The 13115-nt window shown below is 43.0% G+C and overlaps 1 protein-coding gene across 1 annotated transcript in view; it reads right to left on the bottom strand.

Moving 5' to 3' along the window:
- ttk (ttk protein kinase) overlaps positions 1-13115 on the bottom strand; it is a 62070-nt gene that overhangs the window by 20265 nt on the left and 28690 nt on the right. Inside the window, exons 15-16 of the mRNA XM_039805145.1 lie at positions 11154-11299; positions 969-1095 (exon numbers count right to left, since the gene is read on the bottom strand). Of these exons, the coding sequence (XP_039661079.1) occupies positions 969-1095; positions 11154-11299 (273 nt within the window). The remainder of the gene's footprint in view (positions 1-968; positions 1096-11153; positions 11300-13115) is intronic.

The raw sequence follows: 13115 nt of genomic DNA on the forward strand, positions 1-13115 counted from the left end.
TGTGAAAAACACACATGTACCAGCACTAAACAAACACGACGCAGCAATCTGGGCACCTAAATAATCAATAAAATAGGAAAAAAAAAAATTTAAATTAAAAAAATTTAATTAAAATAAGATGGGGTGTTGGGTGCGATCGAATTAGGCTTGATAATAATATTAATTATAGGGCACTAGTTAGTTCAAATTGAATAAAATGCAGGAAATGACCCAGACCTGGTAGAATTTACCCCTACCATCATTCAGTCTTGCAATAAGATCTTCAAATGAGGGTGTGTCTGTCATTAACTTCAGCCAGTCTATAAAACTAGGCCTTACTTGGCTTTTCCACACTGGAAAACACACTGTAAGAATGATTTGTACTGCAGTGATAAACCCAACTAGTGTCAGAGCGGACTCTGCTTTAGAAATCTCTGGCGGCAAAAGGGACCCATCTCCAAATAGAAATAGCTGGGGAGACTATGGCTAACCAATCGGCAATAGTTTTTATGTGCCTGTGAGTGCGCGTGTGTGAAGCCAACACAGGTACAGCTTTACAGAAGAAATGGGTCATGTAACGAACATTAAACTATATCGATATAAACTGTATTGACCAATCTCATATCTTGTTTAAAAATATATCAATATAATGTAAAATATTGAGATACCGCCCAGCCCTACCTGATATATAATGCATTTCATCTCAGCTCAATCATTAATTGAGGGTATGAGCATCGCTGTAGCTGTAACAAAAACATCAGTAACCGTTAGTGGAAAAAAACTGATTTACTTCATATGGTTGGGTGGCACTTCTATATCAGTTAACAGCTAGGTTTGCAGTAAAAACCACCACACCAAAAAAGCTTGCCAATTGTTGCCCATGACAGATGTTTGGGGTCATGGAAAAATGTGTGGACAAATATAATACGTCCTTTTGAGTCTAAAAATCGGGTTTAATATACAAAATAACAGCAAAGAGAGGACAGTACCTGTGGAGTTTGGAAACATGGTGTCTGCTTCAGTGGTGTGCATGGCTGCTGAACGGGTCCAGCTCTGTGTGCTGCCACTGCAGAGGAAGACACTTCAGGGCCTCTCTTAACAACAGGAGTAATAAAGCTGGGGGAGAGAAAGATGTGACTGGACAAATTGTATGATGGTACAAAGAAGCACATAAAGAGACAAGCCCATTAAAGCAAATTTACAAATTAAGGAACTACTAGTGCAGTGCCCGTTGAAAACGGGCTGATTGCTTGGCCTGTGGTGTTGCTGCTTGTAGAATTTATCAAAACCAAAGTGTACCCCAAAATGACTTACAGAAGGACCCTGAACCACTTAATATTGCTCATTGCTCCCGAGTGAGTGGAGAGGACGCTGGCGCGTTTCTGGCTCAAATTATCAAATTATAACTTCTTATTGAATCAAACTACCTCTGGACTTATTCACCTGCATATCTTCGCTACCGAGGGACCCGACCTAGTTTGGCTTGGCTGCGTTTTGGGGATTACGGGCTGTATAGTTGGCAACGCCGCTGGATTGAACAGGTTAACACCCGCGCTTTCGGGCGGCTACGCTAACTTTTCCTGCCCAAGACGACTCAATCTTCCCTCCCGGACAATGCAGTACCTGGTCCTAGTTCCTTTTCTGCTCTCCATCCTGCTTCCTTGGCTGCAAAACTCCAACTTCATGGCTTTCCGGTACTCAGCTAAACAGCTACTCCAGCTAAACCGCTATCCATCGGCTACACCGGAGCTCACCGCTGAAATAAAAACCTTCGGATTACTTCAACGCCACAGTTACATCCACAGAGGCTCCCGTCGAAATGTAATACACCTATCCAACGGGAATGACAGCTTCGGCACAACACCTCCTCATTACTTCTCTTCCGCGTCCCGGCATCAAAACAGAAATGTGCAACGTCATCGGAACCAACGTCACGTGAATCATTTCAACCTCCGGTCATTACCCGCTTCCGCTTCATCCCCTTCAAAACAAGAGTCTCTCAAGTTTGGACTACTGAACATTAGATCTCTTAACAATAAAAGCACCATTCTCAATCAATTCATTCTGGACTCAGAATTGGACATAATCCGTTTAACTGAAACCTGGCAAAAACCTAATGAATATTACTCTCTCAACCAAGCCACACCCCTGGATTTACATACACGGACCAACCTCGTCCGGAAGGCAGGGGCGGTGGCATTGCTGCCAGCCATAGACAAAATCTCAAGCTTCGCCCCCTCCCCCTCCCATCTGTCACCTCATTTGAACACCTGTCATTTAAACTTCTAGGCCCCACTCCGCTGACTATTTCAACAATTTATCGCCCTCCAAAACCCAATCCTTCCTTTCTGTCAGATTTCTCAGAATTTATAACTCAACTCTGCACAACTTCAACCATATTACTCGTAGGTGACTTCAATATCCACATTGACTTATCCACCTCCAAACCCACCATGGATTTCTTGGACATTATACACAGTTTTCATTTCATACAACATGTCAATTTCCCCACCCACACCCGTGGACACACTTTGGACCTGGTCTGCTCTACTGGACTCAATATTGGCACTCTCGCACACACAGACCTGGCTATATCTGATCATTTTGCCATAACATTTCACATCAACCTCCCCTGTACCCATCCCAAACAGATACGCACTATATCTTACCGAAATCTAAAGTCCCTCTGTCTCACTTCACTTTCCTCTCATATAGCAAATACAATTTCCATACCCAGCATCCCTGAAAACTCAACTACTGACGATCTAGTAGTTCACTACAATCGCTCACTCACATCCAGCCTCAATACTCTCGCACCAGTGAAAACTGCAACAGTTACATTCTCCCGTTCTGCTCCCTGGTTCAACCCAAAACTGCACAAACTTAAAAAAGAACGCAGACAACTAGAACGCTTACATAAGAAAACTGGACTCACTGTACACCTACAAGCCTACAAGGATCACAGCCAACACTATAGATCAGCGCTCACATCAGCCCGCACAGCTTATTACTCTGGTATCATTCACTCTGGATCCTCCAACCCCCGGACACTGTTTGCCACAGTCAATAAACTACTGAAACCCATTGACAATATCACCCGCTTATTCACCATGGACAAATGCAATAATTTCATCGATTTCTTTAAATACAAAATTGACAGCATTCACCAAGAACTCTCTGCGAATATCTCTCCTAGTACAGACCCTCAACCAGACTTATCCCTTCCATTTCATATCACTCTCCCCTCCCTTTTCATATCATTCTCCCCTCCCTATCAGTCATCACAGAAACCGATCTCATAGATCATCTCAACAAAATCCACCTCACAACCTGTCCACTGGACCCTATTCCATCTGCATTGGTCAAGCACTGCCTCCCCTGCCTAAGCCCACTTATTATGGTTATCATAAACTCCTCTCTCACATCTGGAACAGTTCCCTCCTCCTTCAAAGTCGCCGCCATTACGCCTATACTTAAAAAACCTGGCCTGGATCCTGACAACCCCAACAATTTCCGGCCCATCTCTAACCTACCTTTCCTATCAAAAATCCTGGAACGCTCTGTTGCCTCTCAACTAAAACATCACCTTCTTTCCAATCAGCTCTACGAAACCTTTCAGTCTTGATTCCGCTCTCATCACTCTACTGAAACGGCACTACTCAAAGTAACAAATGACCTCCTGCTTGCTTCTGACTCTGGTTCCCTCTCTATTCTACTCCTACTTGACCTCTCTGCCGCTTTCGACACCATTGACCACTCCATCCTTCTACAACGCGTCTAAAAAATCTGGGCATCTCTGGTTCAGCACTCTCCTGGTTCACCTCCTACCTCACCAACAGATCTCAATTCATATCCATCAACAACTGTACGTCCCATACCATACCGGTCAATCACGGAGTCCCTCAAGGTTCAGTGCTAGGTCCCCTTCTGTTTATCCTGTATATGCTTCCCCTTGGACTTATCATTCAAAATCGCGGACTCAAATTCCACAGTTACGCAGACGACACACAACTATACCTCAGCACTAGATCCATCACTCCTGCCACAGTATCAACCATCACAATGCCTCTCTGCAATAAAAACCTGGATGACTGCCAACTTCCTTAAACTCAACTACAACAAATCTGAAATCATCATCATTGGTCCAAAATCACTACTCGCCTCCTCCCAAGATTTCGCTCTCTCCATCGCTGGACATACAGTCAACACCTCACTCCAGATCCGAAATCTTGGTTTTATTTTTGACCCCACACTCACTTTTAAGCCCCATATCCATCATATCACCAAAACTGCCTTTTTCCACCTACGTAACATTGCTCGTCTTCGCCCCACCCTCTCGACATCTTCTGCTGAAACTGTCATCCATGCATTCATTACATCAAGACTTGACTACTGCAACAGCCTCCTATATGGTCTCCCTTCATCTGTTTTACAAAAATTGCAATACGTTCAAAACTCTGCTGCTCGCCTCCTCACCCACACCGGTTCAAGACAACACATCACCCCTGTCCTTCAACAGCTTCACTGGCTCCCTGTACAACAGCGCATCCATTACAAAGTTCTACTCATCACCTACACCTTAGTCCACCTGCCCCCCTCCCTTTTTCATCTGTATCTTGTTTTGTTCTACTTGTTTTGTTTGCTCGTTTTGTTTTGTTATGTTTTTATAATCTACCCTGCCCTGTAAAGCGACTTTGAGTCCATGAAAAGCGCTATATAAATTCAATTTATTATTATTATTATTATTACACCTATAATTTGGCCCCTCCATACCTCACAGACCTCTTACAGCACCATCGCCCCATAATTTACAATAATCACTCATCTTGTTTGTTTGATTCATTCTTTCTTTCTTTCTTTCTTTCTTTCTTTCTTTCTCTCTCTTCTTTCGTTTGTAAAGCGTCTTTGAGTTCCATGTAAAGCGCTATATAAAACTTATGTATTATTATTATTAATATGCAACTCCACTGTATAGCTTATCTATTGACTTAGTGTAGGCTATGTCTACATCAGAGGAAGACATAGGCGCCGATACAGTCGGTGCTCTGGAGTTCGAGCACCCACGGAATATACCGAGCACCCACGGAAAATACCGAGCACCCACTGAGCATCCACGTGTGCCAGACTGCCAGTAGGCTACATTCATTTAAAATTAAACATTGCAATTGGTGCCAAGTGCAGTGTCTGTCATAATGTGATTGGTTATGTCGCTGTCAGTCCCCTGCTCCATATCCTATCCACCAATCACAGCATCTCTTGGATGAAAACGCCTCCATCCCCCACACAGTGCTTGCATGTGCGTTAGGTAATCAGAGTGAGAATTAAATGGACAGATTTGTTATTATAAAAGCAAACCTAATGATGTAAGTGCATCAACGACATCCACTACCAGCGCAGAGAGTTCTTAAGTTCCCACAAAGCTGATCGGTTACTGTGCGCTGGATACAGAGCACCGCGAGCGGCCGGTCGTGGTGCTCATTAGGTCAGCGGTAGTTGGTGGTCTAGTTACCCCAGAATAGGTGACTGTGCGCTGGATACAGAGTACCGCGAGTTGCCAGTCGTGGTGCTCCGTCAGGTCAGCGGTAGTTGGTGGTCAGTTAAACTTCTCATCTCCAATCCTATCTGTGTTTGTGAGAAGTGGCGCTGTCTGAGTTGAAACTTTACGGCTTTATTATTGAGTTAATAGTGTGTTTGTATCGGCCGCTGTCCATTTCCTAAGGTTCTGAAATGCAAACATTTTGAATACATTTTTTATTTTTTTTTTAAAAAAGGGCATGCGCCCGTGAGCACCCACGGAGGAAAACATAAATCAGAGCCTATGGAGGAAGACATTGTGCTTCTATATTTACCTGACAGAGAACACTGCAGAATGGGGGGAAGAGAGAGAGAGAGAGAGAGAGAGAGAGAGAGAGAGAGAGAGAGAGAGAGAGAGAAAGAGAGAGAGAGAGAGAGAGAGAGAGAGAGAGAGAGAGAGAGAGAGAGAGAGAGAGAGAGAAGGGGGGGTCTCTTGTCAGATCGTTAACTAATTTAACATTTCAGCAGAGGTGTTCATTTCAATACAGGTTTAGTGGCTTGATGGTTAACGGTGAAGTAGGGGATTTGATTTGCGGGGGGTATTTTGGCGAATTAATTAACCCGACCCAGTATAAGTCTGATGTAGGCTCTGCCTGGTTCAGCTCTGAGATTTTCTCGCATTGCACAGCGCTCTGAAGGAATAATCTCCAAGATTAGGCTACGTTATGTTCTGCCAGGTCACAGCAATTTAATACAATAGCAGGAAAAGAGTCAGAGGCGCTGATATGCAGGTTACCTTCCCCCCCCAAACACGGACACACATACAGATACGTCTCGCTTTATAAGATAGATAGCTTGACTATAAGGGACATCACGCTCTGTCTGCACTTGTCTGGTTGTGCTTTGCATGTGTGGGATTCTTAAGTCCTTAAAGGTACAATATGTAACATTTCTGCTTTAAAATGTCTAAAAATGACCATACCTATGTTATATATTTTTATGAGTTGTGTTCTTACACAATCCCAAATGTTTCCACCAAATGTCAAACCCAGAGAAATCTGTTATTTTATTTTCAGACACGGCACGTTTCCTTTAGTCGCCCGTCAGTGGCGTCATATAACCTTTCACCCTCCAGTTACTCTAACTTCCGTCAGAACACTGGCACCAAGATGATACGTTCAGGAGTAATTGTAAATCATGCAATGTCACAGAAAAAAAATACTTGTAACCATAATACTGCTTTTTTTTTGGCCATAAAGCATCATTTTGTGATTAATTACATCCCACTTTTTATCACAGTAATACAACAGATACCTTATTTATTTTAAAAGTTCAATATCGACAAGTAGCTAACATTGATGCTAATGCTGATGTTAAATCTCCTCCCTGCCGAATTTCTCCCCTCTTCGCGTTAAGCTGTCTTTACGGTTAGCTAAATTAACCTGACAAAAGGTGAGTTAAGCACCAAAACGAAAAGTTAAGATTACTGAAAAGTGAAGGGGAGATAATTCCGGGCAGCTGGGAGATGTTCTGCTGCTGCACAACCGGCATCGAACGTCCTGGCTCGCTGTCGCGGAGATTCCCCGACAATCCCCACACCCGTCTCTCAGCCTCGTTTAGTAGCTAGCTAGCGTTACAACAAACCCCGTCCCGCCGGTGTTGAAACGATCCAAAAGGTGACACTGATATGTGAAATATTTTGTGTTTTAGCTGCTGGCTACTGTTAGCTTGCTGGCTCACGAGCTAACTGGTCAGCTACAAATAAAAATCTAATCAAGAAAAACGTAATTATGTTGGGGAAACTGCAGCTATTTTATTAGAATGAATAAACGTAACGTGAATAAACTTGAACGGGTAAACTCGTCCGTGAACTGATGCATTCTAACTGGCAGCGAAGGTGTTTAACACTTAAAACTCCCATAATTCCACGCAACTTCCCAACATCATCAAAAGTCCAGTTTTACCGTCCATTGTTTTGGTTGAGAGACCCCTAGTGGCAGAAAGTTACATATTGTACGTTTAAAGGGGTGATAGAATGATTATATAGGGTATTTCACACTGTTCCTTATGGTCTCCTAATGGGGTATGTAACATTGGTTGGGCTGAAAATGGCCTGGTTGATATTTTATTGGCCCTTACGCATCCCTGTGTTTTGGCCCTATTTGTAACAAGAGCTTTTCTTCCAAATATGGTATGGTCATGAATATTTAGATGTGCTGCGCGCTGCTTGGTTGAGCCTTAGCCCCGTACACACATGTAGAGACGCGCGCTGATTGGTTGAGCGAATCACCAATACACACACATTAGAAACGCGACAGAATCTCATATTAATGTTTCCTTACCAAATTCCAATGCCAAGTTCACTTCTGAGACTTTTTCATGCGAGAAATCAACTATATAAAGCTCAAATATGGGCCGTTTTACGAAAATGGATGGATAATTGCAAATTTGGTAAAACTGTGTGTCGGAGTTCAGCTGCCTGTGTTGCCCGGCCTGCCTTCCTCCACAGATCCCAGCCTGCTGTGAGCTCGATTGAGCTCCGGCACGGCTGCTGCAGCCCACAGCACCTCATACCCGCGCAAAGTCACAGTTTGGGCTAATGGACTAACTACCAAACACCGCTGCCCTGACAGAGCTCCAGGGCCTGCATCTCCTCTCTTCCTACTAGCTAAATGGCTTGTGTGTGAGAGCGCGGTCAGCGAGCTTGTTACACCAGCAATCTCTTACCACATGTTACACACATGTCACGCCACTTAGCTATACAACATACCTAAAGGTCTTATAAAGCTAACAACGGTGTCCAATTTCAAGTTAATGAATATTTGTGAACAGTCAGGGTTTCGTTAGCTGCGACTGTCCCTCCAATCCTATGTGTACAGATTGCGGCTAGTTAGCTTCATTTTGGTCGTAATTCGAGTATATTTACAGTTTAAATTTCGTCATGCCACTTATACAACATCTAACTAAATGTTTTATTAAGCTAACAACGCTGTCCAATTTCAAGTTAATGAATATTTGTGAGCTGTAAGGGTTTCGTTAGCTGCGACTGTCCCTTCAATCCTAGCTGTATGTAGCTACAAATCACGGATAGTTAGCTTCATTTTGGGTCGTAATTCGAGTATATTTACAGTTAAACTTTCGTCACGCCACTTATACAACATCTAACTAAATGTTTTATTAAGCTAACAACGGTGTCCGATTTCAAATTAATGAATATTTGTGAAGAGTAGGGCTTTCGTTAGCTGCAACTGTCCCTTCAGTCCTAGCTACCTGTGTAGCTACAAATCACGGATAGTTAGCTTCATTTTCGGCGTAATTCCGAGTAGATTTACAGATTGAATTTCGTCACGCCACGTATACAACATCTAGCTAAATATCTTATAAAGCTAACAACGGTGTCCGATTTCAAGTTAATGAATATTTGTGAATTCCAGAGGAATTCTAAGAGGAGGCTAGCTAGCTCTCATTGATAGAGCTACATCCAGCAGCAGGCTCTATCAATGAGACTCGCGGACAAGCGGCGTTTATTTCCCCAATCGTTTGTTTAAAGTGCCCATATTATGAAAAAATCCCTTTTTCTGGGATTTGGGGTGTTCTTTTGTGTCTCTGGTGCTTCCACACACATACAAACTTTGAAAGAAATCCATCCATGCTGTTTTGAGTGAGATACAGTTTCTGAATGTGTCCTGCCTTCAGTCTCCTAGTGAGCTGTTCAAAATCGGCCTCGGACTGTGACGTCACAGTCCGAAATGAGCTGGCTAACCACAACCGTTAGCTCGTTAGCATACTAACCGTTAGCCTTAGCATGCTAACGCTAATGCTAACGCTAGCATGCTACGTCGTTCTCAATAGCAAAGCACTGCTACAACACACACAAGTTCACCATAATCTACAAAAGAACTACTTACATGTGCGCCCTCATTTAGAAGTCTCCCAGCTAATCCTGCCTTGTAACTGACCAAAGTTGGAGAAACAGGCTCTCTTTTACTGTCTCTAGAGTTAGCTAGCTGACATGATCTACATCTGAACTACTGAGCATGTGCGAGTGCAATCAAAGATAGTACAGAAGAAGAAGATGAAAAGAGGTCTCACTCTGTAGCTAAAACAGAAACCAGGTGAAAAGAGGATCTGCAGCGGTGAGAGAGAGCTGTGCAGTACAACAACAATATGGTGTTTTTTGAAAATTAAACCATGTACACCTATTCTGGTACAACCTTAAAATACAGTTATGAACCTGAAAATGAGCATAATATGGGCGCTTTAAATAACTCAACACATTATAATTACACACATTAAAAGATTAACTGGAACCTGTGGTAACAGATTGCTGGCGTAACAAGCTCGATGACCGCGCTCTCACTCACATACACCGGGCATTTAGCTAGCAGGAAGAGGGGCGTTGCAGGCCCTGGAGCTCTGTCAGGGCAGGGGCATTTGGTTGTCCATTAGCCCAAGAGACGGTTACTTTGCGCGGGTATGGAGTGCTGTGGGCTGCCAGTCGTGACGGACCCCCAAGTACCTCATAGCAGGCCGGGGTCTGTGAAGGAAGGCAGGCCGGGTGGCGAGGCAGCAACACAGGCAGCACCGGCGCTGAACTCCGACACACAGTTGGACAAAATTTGCAATTAGCCATCCATTTTCGAAAAGCGGCCCATATTTGAGCTTTACATAGTTGATTTCTCGCATGAAAAAGTTTCAGAAGTGAATTTTGTAATGGAATAGCAGAGATCTGCGTGACCTAGCTAGATTCAGAAGACTACCTGATCTCAGGTCAGTTGTGTAGCCTATGTAAATGTTGGGGCGTGACCGTTCTCTTAATACACCCATGGGCTGACAAAGGTTCCGGTTTTTGGGAGGTTGACGTCAACTTCCAGCTTTGTTGAGATTCACCCGTTTTCAACGGCAGTTTCAAAATATGAGATTTTCATAGTAAAGGGGTGTCAATGGGATTTTGAGCTTCTATGTATGTCCTATTTACCCACCAAACTGTCGTTATTCAACTATGACCCCTTTAAATTCGGGAATTGTCGTTTGTTTATTCAAAGTCAAAGACAGTCCAGAGTAGTGCTACTTTGCACATTTTTGTGGGTCTGAGATGCATTTCACATTTTAGCTGCCAAAGCTGCGCTGCTCTCTCTCTGTCTCTGGTCCTGCTCACTCAGTGTGAGAGGGGGAGTGGCCAGCGGCTAGAGCAGCAAAAAGCCAACGTGTGCTTCTTTTACCTATATATTTAACGATATCTTTTGCATTTCTTATCCAAACAACGCCAAACTTGGCACTGCACTTACTCGTGCCCATAGCAAGACACCTGTCAAGGTTCGAGAGATATGCGCATAACACCCCCCCACACCCACCCACCTCTGGATACGTCACCCCGTGTATTGTTGCGATTGGTTGTAGTGTTATCCAATTGCGTGCAGTGAGAATTTCAAATGCATGCTTGGTGCTGCTCCTCGAGTTGGGCCATTTTCATTACTTAGTGCCAGACCCTTAATCTTTCAGATTTGGGTCTAGTTTTCCAGGCTAGTTGCTCACACTCCACTGGCGTGATCTAGCATCCTGGGCATCGGCCAAAACAGTGACGTCACATACACAAGACTGAACGGCAATGACCGGCAGATTACGTTCCAGACCAGCAGACACCCAAGTCAAGATCATACCTGTTAGCACAGAGGTTTCTGGAGCCGACGGGTGTCTGACACACTGTTTGTGGGTTCAGTTTTGACGGAAGATTGAGGGATGGAGTGGGAAGTGACTCAAGCAGACGAGGAACAGGTCTGGGCTCAGGAGGCGTTGCGCGTTTATCCTAGGAAGAAAGAAAATTTTTAATGACTTGATCAGCACTAGGCAAAGGTTTTGAGACTAAAACGCAATTTGGTTTAATTAATAAAAAGGATTTGATAATAAGTTTATTTGATATGGCACCTTTCACAGTCACAAAGTGCTTCATATGATAAACATTTGCACAAAACATAGTAAGTTATAAAACAAAAAAGAAAAAATAATAAAAATAATTAAAAGACAAAATTTTACATACATGAATCAAAAGCAAATTTAAACAAGTGGGTCTATCACAGAGCATTCCACAGGTTTGGAGCCACCGCTTCAAAGGAACAGTCACCTCTAGTTTTTAAACGGGTGCGTGGGACAACCAGTAATCCCTGGTTAGTAGACCTGAGGGGCCTATTCGTAATGTATGAATGGAGCAGGTCCGATATATACGCCGGAGCCTGACCATGCAAAGCTTTATAAGTCAGAGCCAAAACGTTAAATTTGATCCTGAAGTTAATCGGAAGCCAATGTAATGAGTATAAAACTGGAGTTATGTGCGACATCCTGCTAGACCTGGTTAGCAGCCTTGCAGCAGAGTTCTGGACTAGTTGTAAAACGGTCCTGGGACGATTTGCTGAGACCGGTGAAAATAGAGTTGCAGTAATCAAGCCGAGATGAAATAAAAGCATGAATGATCATCTCAAGCTCAGAATGTGAAACAGCTCCTCTAATTTTGGCAATGTTTCTTAATTGAAAGAAACATGTGCAGGTCAGAGATCTAATATGTTGATCCAAGTACATGTTATTATCAAATATTACACCAAGCTGTTGAGTATAGCGAGAACCCAAGTACTCACAGACCCAAGAACATTTTTAAATAATGAAGTTGGTATAATATCTCCTGGGCTCAAGGAAGATTTCATACTACTAACCAGATCAGTGAGTTCTTGTAGCGAGATTGGAGCAAAATGGTTCAGGATTGGTGGCCGGATTGAGTGAGCCGAAAATGGAGTAGTCGAAGGGATAATGCCATTTCTGACATCACTGATTTTCTTTACAAAGAACTTGAGAAAGTCACTGCAGTCCTTACTTGAAAAAGAAAAAAAAAAATGGCACTTCAGGGGAGTAGGATTGACAATATTGTTGATGGTTTCAAAAAGGACTTTAGGGTTTTGTTTACTGGATGAAATAAGATTTGCAAAATAAGTTGTTCTCGCCTCCTTGACAATGTTGTTGTATTCAGTTAAGAGGTCCATGTAATATAGTTTGTGAACAAGAAGCTTGGAGGATTTCCACTGTAGTTCCGCCCTTGGACATGTACGCCTGAAACAGCGTATGGAGTCACTAAGCCATGGGGATGAGTTGGGGAAAACACGACGCATTTGACATGGAGCCACTTTATCCAACACTGATATGCAATTTGTGTTGAATGAATGGACCAGATCATTTATGTCAGCATGAGAGGACAGCACTGCGCTTTGGACAAAAGCTGCAGTAAACTTCTCAGCTGAGGAGTGATTTAAGATGAGAGAACATCTTACATTTTTACTGGGCAATACATCTGGATTAAAAGACAAATTAAACAAAATACAATCATGGTGCAGTTCCTCAGTGCAAACAGAGTCAATATTAAGACCAAGAGTAAAAACAAGGTCCAAAGTGTGACCCCCAATGAGTGTGGGACCAGAAACATGCTGGATAAAATTAAAAGCCTCAGTGACATTAAGAAAATCAGCAGCTAAAGTGCTAGACAAGTCATCAACATGGATATTAAAATCTCCAACCATAATAACTTTATCCAACATAATGGATGATAAAAAAAATAAAAAATTCAGACAAAAAAGAACCGT

This window comes from Perca fluviatilis, chromosome 7, assembly GCF_010015445.1.
Source record: "Perca fluviatilis chromosome 7, GENO_Pfluv_1.0, whole genome shotgun sequence".
Classification (NCBI taxonomy): Eukaryota; Metazoa; Chordata; class Actinopteri; order Perciformes; family Percidae; genus Perca; species Perca fluviatilis.